Raw genomic sequence first — 14,298 nt, 5'->3', positions numbered from 1 at the left:
TAACCTCTCACAGGCACAAGGCTCAGTCTTGCTCCCTGAAAACAGCTCAGATTCTCATTATGTCCCCTCTCCCCGGTCTGCCCTCCTGCTCGCAATGTTCAGTCCCTGCTTCTGCAAGCTACAAAGATGAATGTCCACTAACACTTCCCCCATCTCTTTCTGTCTCACAAGGCAGCAAACTTCTACTACCAAATTAACTCACTCAAATAGTAAATCCTGTCTGAGTCACCTGGGATACCTCCTACTTTCTCTCAAATCCTAGTCTTTAAAATTCATAAAGTTTCAATTCATCACTTCTTATTCTAATTTCTACTTTGGGTTTTTTTTTTTTTTCCTGTCTTAGGTTCTGTCTTTTTTTTTTTAAATTGTTGTGTATTGTTATTCTTGTGTAGGGTTGAGTGACATGTGTATGCGGAAGTGTGCATGTCATGAGGGTATTTGGGCCTCAGAGGACAACTTTGTGGAGCTGGTTCTCTTTCCACTTTTACATGGATACTCAAGATTGAAGTCACACGCTGGAAGCTCCTGAAATCAGGCTTGGTCAGGCCCTTTACTCACTGACATTTTGCTGCAGCCTGCTTTTGTCTTTAAAAGTTTTAAAAAATATATTGATTTAGTATTTACATAATGCAAGTGTATTTGTAGGTGTGTATGCCTCACAGTGAACCTGTGGAGGTCAGAGGCCAACCTGCGGGATTAGATAGTTGTTTCTTTCCACCACGTGAGTTCCAGGGATCAAAGTCACGTCCTAGGATTGGCTGCAGGGTCCTTTGCCCACTGATCCATCTTGGTCAACCCAGGACTTTAAAATTATTACAAGCAGTTTTTGGGTTTTGATCATGAAATCTAGCCAGTGACTGATGGTTTAGGTAATTAAAATATTTTATATGAATAATAAATAAATGGGCTGGAGAGATGGCCCAGCAGTTCCAGAGGAACCTGGTTTAAGTCTCAAATCCACAGTGCAGCTCACAACTGTCTGTTAAGAGTTTAAGAGTATCAGACACTGTTTCTGGTCTCTGCAGTTACCAGACACACATGTGGTACACAGGCGTGTACACAGGCAAGGGACCCAGACACATAAATTGAATTTTTTAAAAAATGTAAAGGAGTGATCTACAAAGAAGAATCTTTTTAATTATTCCGTTTCAAAGATTAAAAAGACAAGATCCCAGGCTACAGATGTAGCTCAGTTGTGAGGTAGCTTGCTAGCATGCATGGAAGTCCTAGGTTCGATTCCTAGAACTGCATAAATCTGATATGGAGGCACATTCCTATCACTCTGACATGAGAATCACAAGTTCAACATCATCCTTGGCTACATGGGGAGTTTGAAGCCAGCCTGAGCTAGAGACCTTGACTAAAACACAAAACAAAACAAACAATAACTACAAGCACCCTCCCTAAAAACACTATGCAGCTAAGTTGATAACATACATTTTAACAATAAATACTCTGGGGGGGGGGCAATTGTTATTCATCTAAAAAGATTTTTTTTAAGTATGCTTTCAGAATCCGACTTCATGTGTTATGGTTCACAGTACGGACAGATTTTAAAGGGAAAAGTATTTTAACTCCTCTGGTCCTTTTTCTTTCTTGGGTGACAGAAATTAAATAAACAAGCCATCAATGACAGGAAACACAAGGCGCAGCCCCTTGCTTGGGCACTTGGTGTGGCCACAGCACATTTTAATCTTTTCCTTTCTCCTACCCGACTTTCATCTAATGTTTAAGCGGTAGTGATTTTAGAGACCCTACAGAAGACTTTTAGGTTTGGGATTCTGTTTGTCTCTATTTATCTTCAAACCCAGAGGCTGTGAAATCACTGGAGGGGGAGGGGAAGAAGGGGGGCGGTGCAAACCCAGAAAGGAAAGGCGCAGAGGAAGCTGCAGAAGGAAGCTTTTTCGGCTGGGTTTGTCTTTTTTTAACCCCGGGGAGGCGTGCCGAGCTCGCTGCCGTCGCGTGTTAGCTTGCCCAGCTTCCCCGGCGGGGGCGCGCGCCCGCCCGGAGCTCCTCCGCCCTCTGCGGACCGCCCGCTTCCGCGCTGGGTGCGCTTCCGGCCGTGGCCGCTGGGGGCGCCCCGGGCAGGGAGGCGGCGGCGACCGTTCTCCTAGCGGCGCTTCTCTCCCTGCTCGCGATCAGACGGGCGGCGGCGGCGGTACCGAAAGGGCGCCCACTCCCCGGGCGAGCTGCAAGGCGACCGCTCCTCGCGGGCGGCCGGGGTCCGCGCTGCAGCCGCCGGTGCTCTCCGGCCCGGGCTGCCGCGACAGGCGGCCCCGGCTCCCGCCGACTCGCGGCGCCCCCCGGCTGCGCCCCCACGCGCTCGCGGCCCGGGCCATGGGGCTGGGCGGATCCGAGGCTCGGCCGAGCTGAGGCGGCGGCGCCCGTCCGCGCAGCCCGCTCGCCGGCGCTTGGCCCTCACGATGATGAAGAAGAAGAAGTTTAAGTTTAAGGTGGACTTCGAGCTCGAGGAGCTCTCCTCGGTGCCCTTCGTCAACGGGGTCCTCTTCTGCAAGATGCGGCTGCTGGACGGCGGCAGCTTCACCGCCGAGTCCTCCAGGTAACGAGCCACGGGGGCTACTCTCCCGCGCCCGCCCGCCTGCCCGCCCGCAGGCAGGGGCTTCTTGCACGGCCAGCATCCCTTTCCTTGCTTGGCCCCTTTGCTCTGTCGAGCTGCCAGCAGGGTGAGCTCATCGTCCTCCAGAGACGAGTCTGAAATCAGTCAGGGCATCGAACAAACAGGCACCAAGTGCTTCGCAGTGGGCTGGGCTGGTTGTCCGGCGCTTCTCTCTCCAGGTGGCCCCTTGAGTCTGCTTTCCCCCAGTTCTTCAGGAATGGGAATGGTGGAGACGCAGAAAGGATGCTTCTGGTGTCTCCGAAGACATCCCCATATTTGCAAAATACAAAGTGGACCTGAAAGCTTTGAGACGCAAAATTGACCCAAACTGTTACAGTCCAAGAGTTCCCACTCGAAACCGCCTGCGGTTGACATGATTCTTGAGACTTTACTGGGACTTAGGGTGGCCACGATAGAACTTGGGCCGGTTTGAGTCAAGTGTTCCTGTCAGACAAGACTATGTAGTCTTTGGCCTGCCTTAGAGCTATGTCCCCAGTTAATGTGCTTACATTCTCAGTTACCCATCTTCAAGTGGCCACTAGTGGGTCTCGGTGAAGGACTTAGAATCAAGAGAGCCCAGACTTTGTCCTCCTTTTAAAATGAGCACCTAGACACTGGGAAAGAATCTAGCAGCAGGTGACAACGCAGCCATGTATGGCAGGATTCCTTGAGTAATTTAAGGGCAGGTTACAGATTGATAGATTTGCTCTTAGATATTTTTTCTCTACAAGAAAACAAAAGAATTGGAAGAAGATTTAGAATGAACTTTTAAGTTCTTAAAGTCAAGAAGGGTTTAATCGTCAATGTATATTTTGTCTACATATACTTCATTTCTACCCTAAAAATATTCTTTTTATCTGTTGTCCCATTAATAATGTAAAGGAAATAATGTCAATGGGTTATGGGATGGAAGCCAGAAAACTGCCCTCTGTGGCAATAATGAAGCCCATGGAAGCCAGGAAACGCCTAATTGCGTAAATGAACAGATGTACAAGGCGCTATTGATCCTCAAAATTATATAAAAAAAAATCCACTGAGGATAATTTTCAATATTAAACTGTGATGACAAACCTGTAGGCATTCAACTAATTGATTATACAACCATTTTAACACTCCTGTCAGAGAACAATGAACTGTGGGGAGGAAAAATAATACATACATACATATATACACATACACATACACATACATACACACGTATACGTGTGTGTGTGTGTGTGTGTGTGTGTGTGTGTGTGTAACTTTCTGTGTGTCCACTAAGACCCTTCTCTAACAATAAAGATATTATTTTGTGTGGGGTCCCTAAGACCATGCCTAGGGTTTGGCAATTCCTTAGAACTCAATGGACTCAGCATACAGTCAAGTGACAGAGAACCTTACCCTGAGACCTAGACAAAGTTTTCCTGGAAGGTTCTTACCCCCTCCCCCAACTTGGAACTGATAGGCTTAAGCCTCCGCCTCAGTGGTGACACCTGGTGGTCAGAACATGGGCCTACCACCTTCTTTCTCTTCTACCTCCTCTTCTGCATGGAGTGTTGATTTGGCTTGCTTCATCTCACAAGCCAGTTAGTCATCGAAAGCAGTCCATCTGTCCTTCCTCCCCCCCCCCCCCCCACTCCCAGTACACATGTCCACTGGGCCCTTTAAACATACTTTCTTATTTACTACCCTAAGCAGGGCTATGAGGTGGAGATTCTTATTATGCTAGTAAGTGCATTGAATCTTAGGAAGCATACCTTCCCAATATCCCCTCCTGTCTGATTACACAATGCCAAGTTTCTGGCCCAGGTCTAACTTCAGACAGCATGATATCAGACAGAGGAAAATGGTGTGTGCTATAGAAGAGTTTCTGATCTCTGCTGCCTAATGATTTAAGGTACACGGGCTACAATTGATTTCTCCACACAGAAAAAAAAATCAAAAGCCAGGTTGCCTATGTTAAACAAACCCTTCCTCCAACTAAAATCTGGCTTTTATCAAGAGAAAGAAGATTAATAGTGCCCTAACTAGGGCTTCGAATGAGGTTCTACTGTGATGAACCTGCTTGGGTTTACTTAGACATTCACAGCTAAAATTCAGAAAACTGAAAGTCAGTGATGTGAGGCCATCTTGAGGATTTCCTAGGACAATATGCCTGAAACACTTAAAGTACTTTGGCATTCAGTGGTGAAGAAGCTTGCTTGGATTTTCTACCAACTCCTTTATCCTACCAAAGTGTTGGTTTAAGAATCAACTCTTGAACCAGGTATAGTGGTGCAGACCTCAATCCCAGAACTTGAGGTAGAAGCAGAAGGATGCTAGCCTGGGCTACATAAGACAGCCTTGAAACACACATGCATGTGCACATGTGCACACACACACTCACAGCAATAAAAAGAGCATACCTTCATTTACAGGGAGAAATAGAAAATCTGAAATAATCAAAATTATGTAGCAGGTGCCAGTCTAAAGAATACATCTCTGAGTGCTAGATTTTAATTTAGAAAATTATTCTAGGAGACCTCTTTGGATCATCAACGGTTGAGACTAGCATTTCTCCCATAGCAATATAAAATGACTTCTGTGTGAAAGAGTTGAAGCAGATTCAAGACTGTCGGTTTAGAAAGGCCTGCTGACAAGAGTACCTTTGATGAGTGTCATGACCTTCTTGCCTGGATGACAAGCATGGCTTACTGTGCTTAGACTCTTGTACAACTAGGTGGTTCGTGCTAAATGCCTTCTGAGAACCTGGAGATTGCATCCCACTAAGCAGAAGACAGTTGGCTAAGCAGCCAGTCCTAGTTAAACCTGATAAGCATCTCTGTTAGACAGCACATCGCCCCCAATCTGAGAAACTGTGAACTGATTCTGCTGCACACTCCAGAACTATACCGTCTTCAGCGATGAGTACGACTGTATGCTGACTCCATTGAGTTCTAAGGAATTGCCAAACCCTAGGCATGGTCTTAGGGACCCCATGCAAAATAATATCTTTATTGTTGGAGAAGGATCTTAGTGGACACACAGAAGGTTACACACCAAACACACACATACACACACACACACACACACACACAACTTGCCTTTGTTCAAAAACAAAATGTGCAAAGGATTCATTGTTCACCAAATATCACTTAAGCACTTAGCAGGTTTATCGTTCTCTGTCAAGGGATGTGGGGAGCGAAGCAAATACAAAATCCATGAAGGAATTGACTCTAATTAATGAAATTAGATCATAGGTGTCTAGTTGCTAGATGGTGGAGGACATACGCCTTGCTACTTAATCAGTGGGTCAGACGATATGTGAGTTTTGAAAAGGAAAAGTCTTTTATTTACAGCTATGATGGTTACTGAAGTCTGCATTGGTATTTCAGCTGAGCACGCCAAGAGGATGGATTTGCACAGAGAAGAAAGAGGTGAGAGGAGAGCTTGAGCAAGCCATTAACAGGCTTGGTGCTACATCAGCCTGATGGCACAGAGTTCCCATGAACAGAAGCAGCAGATAATGTTAGAAAGAGGCTTTGAATGGCATTATAGGGTTTGATTTCCCTGCTCGAAGGATAGAATTCAATATTGTATTCTTGATCTGCATCGTAATGTGATTAAAGTAGAATTTAAGCCGGCTGGCTGGCTAGCTGGCAGCCTACTGCTGTTTGGATTCAAGTGGCAAAAGATAGATTAGTGATGGAGAGACAAATGAGAGGCTGTGAAAATAACCTGGGCCTGGTGAGAACCTGAATGCAAGCTTTTCATGTCAGTACCTGACAGGAGATAATGCAGTGGCCAATGCCTCATGTCATTGACAGAAGTCAGGAAGTTGAGGTTTTGTTTGGGGTGGGAGGAAACACTGTACATGGCTGTAAAGCAGAAGTTCTCAACCTGTGGGTCATGTCAGATATCCTGTATATCAGATATTTCCATTATGACTCATAACAGTAGCAAAATTATAGTTACAAAGTAGCAGTATATGTGTATGTATATGTTTTGGTTTGGTTTTTGAGACAGGATTTCTCTGTGTAGCCTAGCTGTCCTGGAACTCACTCTGTAGGCCAAGTTCAACTCAAATTCAGAGATCTACTTGGCTCCGCCTCCCAAGTGCTAGGATTAAATGCAAAAAGCATGCTCCACCACAGCCAGTGTAATGGGATAATCTTATGGACGGGGGTCACTACAATGTGAGGAACTAACTGTATTAAAGGGTCATAGCATTAGAAAAGTTGAGAACCACTGCTCTAGAGGGTATGAAAAGTGTATGCTTAATATATTTCATCTAAGGTGACAGTGAACCTGACAATTGATCGAAGACACAGTTATTTCAGTACGTGTATTTTTTATATTCTTGGCCTATTGGGGCCATACAAGCCTGTTTATTTCCATTAGAATAGGTATATACTGGTTTGCCTGTTTATAGATGATTAGTGAAAATGAATTTTAGAAGGATCTAGAGTCTCCTGTGAAAGTTTAATCAGTAAAAAAAAAGAAGTTAGAAAAAATATAAAACTATTTTTGAGTAAGTGACACTTAAAATGGTTAAGGCAAGTGGTTTTGGTCTCACCACAGTTAACAAAACGTAGAATATACATTGCAGTGTTACAATGGTCTATTCAACTGAAGCCAAGCAGCTGCCTAATAAAATAGTTTTGAAGACCTTTCAGAAAAACAGAACATTGTATTATTTGAATCTTTCCAGAACTCCCCTTAATAAAGCATGTAAATCAGTTTTAAAGCTCACTGGAGTTATGAGGACATGTTTAATTCTGGTCTGTTTAAGCAAAGGAGTGATGGGAAGGAAATTTTCCTACATACCTGTGATTTCCCAGTTTGCCTTGCATTTATCTGTATGTTTGTGTTGGTAACTAATAAGTTTCCAAGTTTCACATGAGCTTGTGGAAAAAACACATGTGAACTCAGGGAGTATCCGGGAAGCGAGAGCACATCTGTGTATTGTATCTCTGACTTTGTAAACAAGCTAAAAGGATTTCTTTTTGTTTTTGCCAGAGAACATCTTTGTTTCCAAGATTTTAATTCACTGAACATCATGTACTACTTTCTAGTTAATTTTTGCCATATTGCAAAAGTAAAAATGTTTTCGTGTTAGAAAACTTAGAGAAGCAAAATTAGCAAATATTTTCCATAAATTAGCCATGCAGAGCTTACCACCATTATCAATATTTTGCTAGGTAACCTAGCCTCCATTGGTCCCTACCCATAAATACATATATGCATACATACACACACACACATATATACATACTACTGCCCACAGTGACACTGATGCATATTTATTTGTTCATTTATTTATTTTTAGACAGGGTCTCACCATGTAACTCTGGCTGGTCTGGAACTCACTTGTGTAGACCAGACTGACCTTCAGTTCACAAATATGCCTGTCTCCCAAAGGTTGTATTTAAAAGCATACACCACCAGACCTGGCCATTGATCTTTTTGAACCAAAATGAGATCATGCTGTACCTAATATAATTTCAATTAATCTTTCATGTTATTAAATATTCAACTGCAAAATATTTTAAATAGCTACATATTATTCTCTTATGTTAATTCCAATGATTGAACTAAATTTCCTCAGAAGTAAATTTCTTCCTGTCTTTTTCTTAATAATTTTATAAACTGTAGTAAGCATCTTTGTGACCAAAATAGTACACATCTGTTATTATTTAGGCTGATATACAGAAATAGAGTTATTGAATTTCACAAGTTTTTTTTTAAGATTTATTTCTTTTTATGTGCATTGATGTTTCCAACTTCCCTTCTGTTGTGTTGAGCTGATTTTAAGATGAAAAAAAAAAAAAACACTAAGAAGCAGCAAATATGAAAAACAATCATTATTGTTTGGTTTGGTTTGGTTTGGTTTTTGAAACAGGGTCTTACTATGTAGTTCTGGCTGGCCTGAAACTCATTATGTAGACCAGGTTGACCTGGAAATCACAGAGATCCCCCTGCTTCTGCTTCCCAAGCACTGGGATTAAAGGTATGTCCCACCAAGCCTGTCTAAGGTTTTGTTTTTTTCAAACTCATCTTCCACACTGAGATCACAAAGTAACCAAAAATAACCAATATTTTAAAATGCTTTCTGACTGCAAACTGGAAACTCTATGCCCTGCACCCAGCAGTCCTTCTTCTAGGTATATATATCCCTATATAATGTAGACAATATGTTGAAAAGACCCTTGTACTTAGTAGCCAAGACACTGAAACAACTTAAGTATCTACAAACAGGTGACTGAATAAAAGAAAGGTGGCGTGTCCAATGGAGCTTATTCTGTCTTCAAAGAAATTCTGTCTTTAGTGGCAAGGCAAATGAGCCTGGGGGACATTATGCTAAATGAAAAAAAGCCCCATGCAGAAAAACGACACTGTATGACATCATGTCTGTGAGTGCAATGAAAAAGGTAAGATGATCTCCAATTGAGGCAGCCTACTCTAGATAGCAAGACCCTGTCTTAGAACAAAACAAATTGTGTTCATGTTAGGATGTTCATTTAGCATTATTTAGGAGAAACAGAGAAGATGCTGAATTCTGAGGAATCTGGAACATTGCTAACAATGGAGGACTTGGGTCAGTCTTAAAGTTAATATCTTCAAAGACTAAAATGGTGAGCATGTATCTGTGTATATCATACCTTCTTGTTTTTGTTTAATTCTTGGAAAACTACTTTAATAGAGATGGGAAGTCCATGCTCCTCCTCTTGGCTCAGGAGATACGTGCAAATTATTTTTTTTTAAAAAAATAAGTGACAAATAAAATGAGTTCTGTCTCATATGAAGTCCAAGCTGCTAGTGTGGTTCTCCCCTGTCAAATTGTCAGGTAGTTGACTCACTTTATATTGCTGCTCTCAGAGTATCGTCTCATCCCTGGGGACAGTGGCTCACCCTGCATCCCAATCCCAGCCATGGGCAAAGAAAAAAAAAGGTAGAGGACCCTTCTGTTCACAGTCTGTAGGCCTGATCTTAAACATGTCTGATTGTAAGGAAGGCTGGGAAATGTCACCTTTACAGGGCATTGTTGTACCTAGCAATAAATAAATACGTAGGAGGCCAGATATCAAGGGGTGAGAAATTTTCAATTAAAAAAGCGCAATAGAGAAAAGTGACCACACTACTGCTAACAATTAAATGACCTTGTCTATTTGTTAAGGCTGGTGATTTTATTTTTTTTATTTCTTTTTTAAAATATGTATTGATTTTATTTTGTTTGTATAAGTGTTTTTGCTTGTATGTATGCATGTGCACTGTGTGTGTGCACTGTACCTGCAGAGGCCAGAAAAACAAAACAAAACAAAAAAAGCATCAGAGTCCCCTCCTAGACCATCTTCTATAGCCTAGGCTGGGCTGATCTTCCTGAGGTCCTGGGTTCAATTCCAAACAACCACAATTCCAAGAAGCTCACAACCATCTGTAATGGGATCTGATTCCCTCTTCTGGTGGGCATGAAGACAGAGCACTCAGATACATGAATCAATAAATTTTTTTAGAAAACGTTTCCAGGGGGAATGGGAGAGGAAGCTGAGCAGAGGTGAAGAGGCAGGACATGAGAGCTTGCCAACCCTGGTCAGGTGAACAGCAGGATGAATTAGGAAAGAGAACAGCGGCAGGAGAATGGGTCACCAAGAAAGGCCAAGCAAGAGGAGGAGTGACAAGGGTTTCACTGCCATCTTTTTCTGTGGCTTGTATGAGTGAAAGGTGTAGGAAGAGCTCGTCTGTAGTCCCTAAGATTCCCAAGGGGGAAATGTAATACATCAGTGTGTCCCACCTCAGACCGAGGAGACAAGGCGGTTCCTCCAGTTCCCAATTCTTCCAGCCTCATGTATTTTGTGTATGTGACTGCTCCATCTTCATGCACACCAGAAGAGGGAATCAGATCCCATTAGAGATGGTTGTGAGCCACCATGTGGTTGCCCAGATTTGAACTCAGGACCTCTGGAAAAACAGCCAGTGCTCTTAACCAGGAGAACAAGTGAGGTCACTTGGGCCCGTCTACTTCCTAGGAGGTCTCGCCTCCTTTTATTGCTTGTGCCTCTTTCTGGGTCTCACACCATCAGCAGCTGTCTCATTTCCAAGGAAGGAATCTGCTTCCTCCTGTCCCTCGCCACTTCTCTGTGCCTCTTACTCTACCCATGCCTGGCTCCTGGCTCCTCTCGGTATACAGTGCCAGTCCACTGTTTGTAGGGAAAAAAGATTGTCTATTTGATCTGTCTTAAGCACTCCTTTTCTCCTCTCAACCCTGTAGTATAAGCTCGGCCCCACCACATGTCTGAGATTGACTTTCCTAATATCAGTCACTGGTGAATTCTATGTTTTCTCCTTTGTACCCCAACCAAAGCTATGGCAATTACTTACCTCTTGAAACTTGGCTGTTTCAGGCCCTTGAGACCTACTCCCCATTTTTTACCTCTAGGTTCTCTGACTTCCTTTATGAATTCTCTAGGGGACTTACTTACACCCATTTCATAATAGCCTTTAGTTTTAGAGCAAACTTGAGTAGAAAGTACCAAGTTCCCATATGCATCCTGTCACTCACAGAGCTTCCGTGCTGATATTCCCCAGTACAGTGGTACATTTGTTACAGAGAACCAGAGAACCATGGTGTGTAAATACCTTTACACACCATTGCATCCAAGGTTCATAGTCTATCAGAGTTCATGTTGGTGTTGTATATCGTATACCCACCACTGTAGGAACCTACGGGATAATTTCACTGCTTTAAAAATGTGAGTTCTGCCTATTTGTCCTTCTTGCTTTAACCATTCTATACCTACTCTCTTCCTGATGTTGCCTTTTCAAGCATGTGCCCAGCTGGAATTACAGTGGATAGCCTTCTAATTGGCTTCTTTCACTCAGTACACGTAAGGTCTCTTCATCTTATCATAGATCCATGACGTCACAATTCCTTTCCTTTAAAAAGAAAAGATTTACTGTTCTTTGCTTTGTTTTAAGATGAAGTAATCCTGTGTTTTTACACAGTTTGATCAACAGTTTTCATTAAACAACCTCTCCAGTAGAAAACAGAGAGCATTAAAAGCAGCCTCCACTGCTCTGCTCAGGGCTGGGGTCCCCCTTGCCCGAGTGGTAAAGTAGAAGGCTGTACTTCTCCGCTTTGATTAGCACAACCCATTGCCTCTTGATGTCGTAGTCATGGTTACTATTGCTGTCATGAAACACCATGGCCAAGCAACTTGGGGAGGAAACGGTTTGTTTAATGTACTATTCATTGTTGAAGAAGGGAGGACGGGAACTCAAACAGGGCAGGAACCTGGAAGCAAGAGCTGATGGAGAGGCCATGGAGGGGTGCTGCTTACTGGCTGAATTATCAGCCTCTCTTAAAGAAACTTCTTTGGTAAATGAGATTCCAGGGTGGTTTATAAAGAGTAGATTTTTAGATTTATTTTACGTGTATGAGTGTTTGGTCTCCGTGTATGTCCGTGCACCAGGTATGTGCCTGGTACCACAGAGGTCAGAAAGGGGCATTAGATCCCCTCGATCACAGGGTTGTGAGCCTCCGTGTGAGTGCTGGGGATTGAACTCAGGTCCTCTGCTAGAGAAACAAGTGTCTTAACCACTGAGCCAACTCTAGAGTCCCAGGTTCTCTCACTTTTGTTGTCTTGTTTGTTTGTTTTGATTTTGGAGACAAAGTCTCACTGTGTTGCTCTGGCTGGTCTGGAACTCACTGTGGAAACCAGGCTCACTGATTGGCCAGACTGGCTGGACAGGGAGCTCTGGGAGTCTTCCAGTCTCTTCTTCCCCAGTGCCATGACGACAGGCGCACATCACCATGCCTAGTTTTTACATGGGTCCTGAGATCCCAGATTGAGGTCCTCACGTTTGCACAGCCAAACCCTTTCCTGACTGAGCCATCTCCCAGCCCCTAAACAGAGGTCTCTTGAGGAGAATTCTTTAGGCTGTACAGCCAGAAACATTAAGTACCAACTTTCACTACTAGTGACCCATCTATAGTGTTAGAAGTACAGAGTTTCCTGGGTTTTAAAGATTGACTAACGTTTTGTATGACCGTATACTGTATTTGTGTAGAATGTGTTTCTCTGTTGCTGGCTACTGATGCTATTTCCACATCTTGGCTTCTGTGAGTGCAGAAACAATAAGGAGTGCTTTCCAGATGTGCATGGTGTGTGCTCACCAACTGTAGCTGACAATAATGGAGTCTACGCAGGAAGACATCCATAGATGAAAGTGATTCCTCATCAGTTCAGTGTGGAAAAACTCAGAGCCAGTTCCACTGAAGCTAAAATTCATTGCCTCCATGGCCTGGGGAAATGGGTCAGTGAGTACTACACTTGGCAGCCTGTTGGGGGCCGACTTTTAGCAGAAAGCGGCTATCAGCTGCAGCCTAAGTGTCCAAGGGCTTGGGTTCAGATCCCTAGAACCTACATAAAGCTACATGGTAGCACACGTCTGTGACATAGTACTCCTGGGGCAAAATGGGAGACAGAGACGAGGGAATCCTCAGCTAGCCTGGCACACACAACATCAAACCACAGAGACTCTGTCTTGAGCAAGGTGGAAGGTGCTCCTGAACACCTGAAGTTGTCCTCTTACCTCCACACCTGCGCTGTGACATGTACACCTGTACTCACACAATGTGCGCACGCACACACACACACACACACATACACACTCAGTATTAAAAATGAAAACTTGTCCTCTCTCCTTTATACCATATGAATGAGGGTTACAGACATCCTAATGAAAAGGAATAACAGGTGGGCAGACATGCAGGTGGGTAAGGGATGGTGGGTAATTCCATTAATGGAGGAATCAAAGATCAGATTTTAGTGGTAGGCAGAACCAGGCCTGGTGGTATAACTACTGTAGTACCAACCACTTGGAAGCTGAGGCAAAAAAGATCATGAGTTCAAAATCAGCCTAGGCTATACAGAGAGGTTATGAGCAGATGAAGGTTTGGCCTTTAGCCTATATAAAGAGTCATATTTCTTTTAGGGAGGGATCTGGATATGTTCATGTGTCCACACATGCATGTGGACGTCAGGGGTCAGTGTTGGATGTCCTCCTTCATTGGTCTCCACCTTAGTGTGTGAGTGTACATGTTCATGCGTGTGTGTGTGTGTGTGTGTGTGTGTGTGTGTAGACAGTCTCTCAGTGAACCTAGAACTCACCAATTCGTCTAGACTGGCTGGCCAGCAGGCCCTGTGGATGCTGCTGTCTCAGTGCTGGGATGTCAAGCATGTGCCGCTCCAGGGGGTTTTTCACGTGAGTACTAGAAATCCAAACTCAAGTCCTCTAACTCTTGTGGCAAACACTGTGTTCTGACTGAGCCATCTCTGTAACCCTGAAGCCATAGATTTCTTGATCTGAAACTGGCTCACTGGATCTATAATTTTAGAAACTGTTTATAGATATTTTTCTACATTTTTAGAATAGTCACAAATGACAACAAAAAAATGTTTTGTTTAAAAGGCAAAACCTAGTAATTTAGTTGCTATGTTTTATTCTTAAAATCTATTTTTTGTAATTATTTCCACATTTACATTTGTATTCAGAAAGATATCTGTGTGGTGGGGGGTTATATTTAAGTGGTAGTCATATTTTTTTTCTCAGTTTGTTTTGATCTCCGAAAGAGAGAGTTCATCTTTTGGCCATGTTTTGACTATAGTTCACAGCAACTCCTAAATTCTGTAAAGTTATTACTCCCTTGTTTTAAGGGATAT

General features: G+C 43.3%; 1 protein-coding gene across 1 annotated transcript in view; it reads left to right on the top strand.

Moving 5' to 3' along the window:
* The first annotated feature begins 2,076 nt into the window (after positions 1-2,076).
* Positions 2,077-14,298, top strand: part of Eeig2 (EEIG family member 2) — a 58,546-nt gene continuing 46,324 nt past the window's right edge. Inside the window, exon 1 of the mRNA XM_034500172.2 lies at positions 2,077-2,560. Coding sequence (XP_034356063.1) covers positions 2,424-2,560 — 137 coding nt within the window. The 5' untranslated portion in view covers positions 2,077-2,423. The remainder of the gene's footprint in view (positions 2,561-14,298) is intronic.

This window comes from Arvicanthis niloticus, chromosome 4 (assembly GCF_011762505.2).
Source record: "Arvicanthis niloticus isolate mArvNil1 chromosome 4, mArvNil1.pat.X, whole genome shotgun sequence".
Lineage (NCBI taxonomy): Eukaryota > Metazoa > Chordata > Mammalia > Rodentia > Muridae > Arvicanthis > Arvicanthis niloticus.
This window is presented reverse-complemented; position numbering and strand designations above follow the sequence as displayed.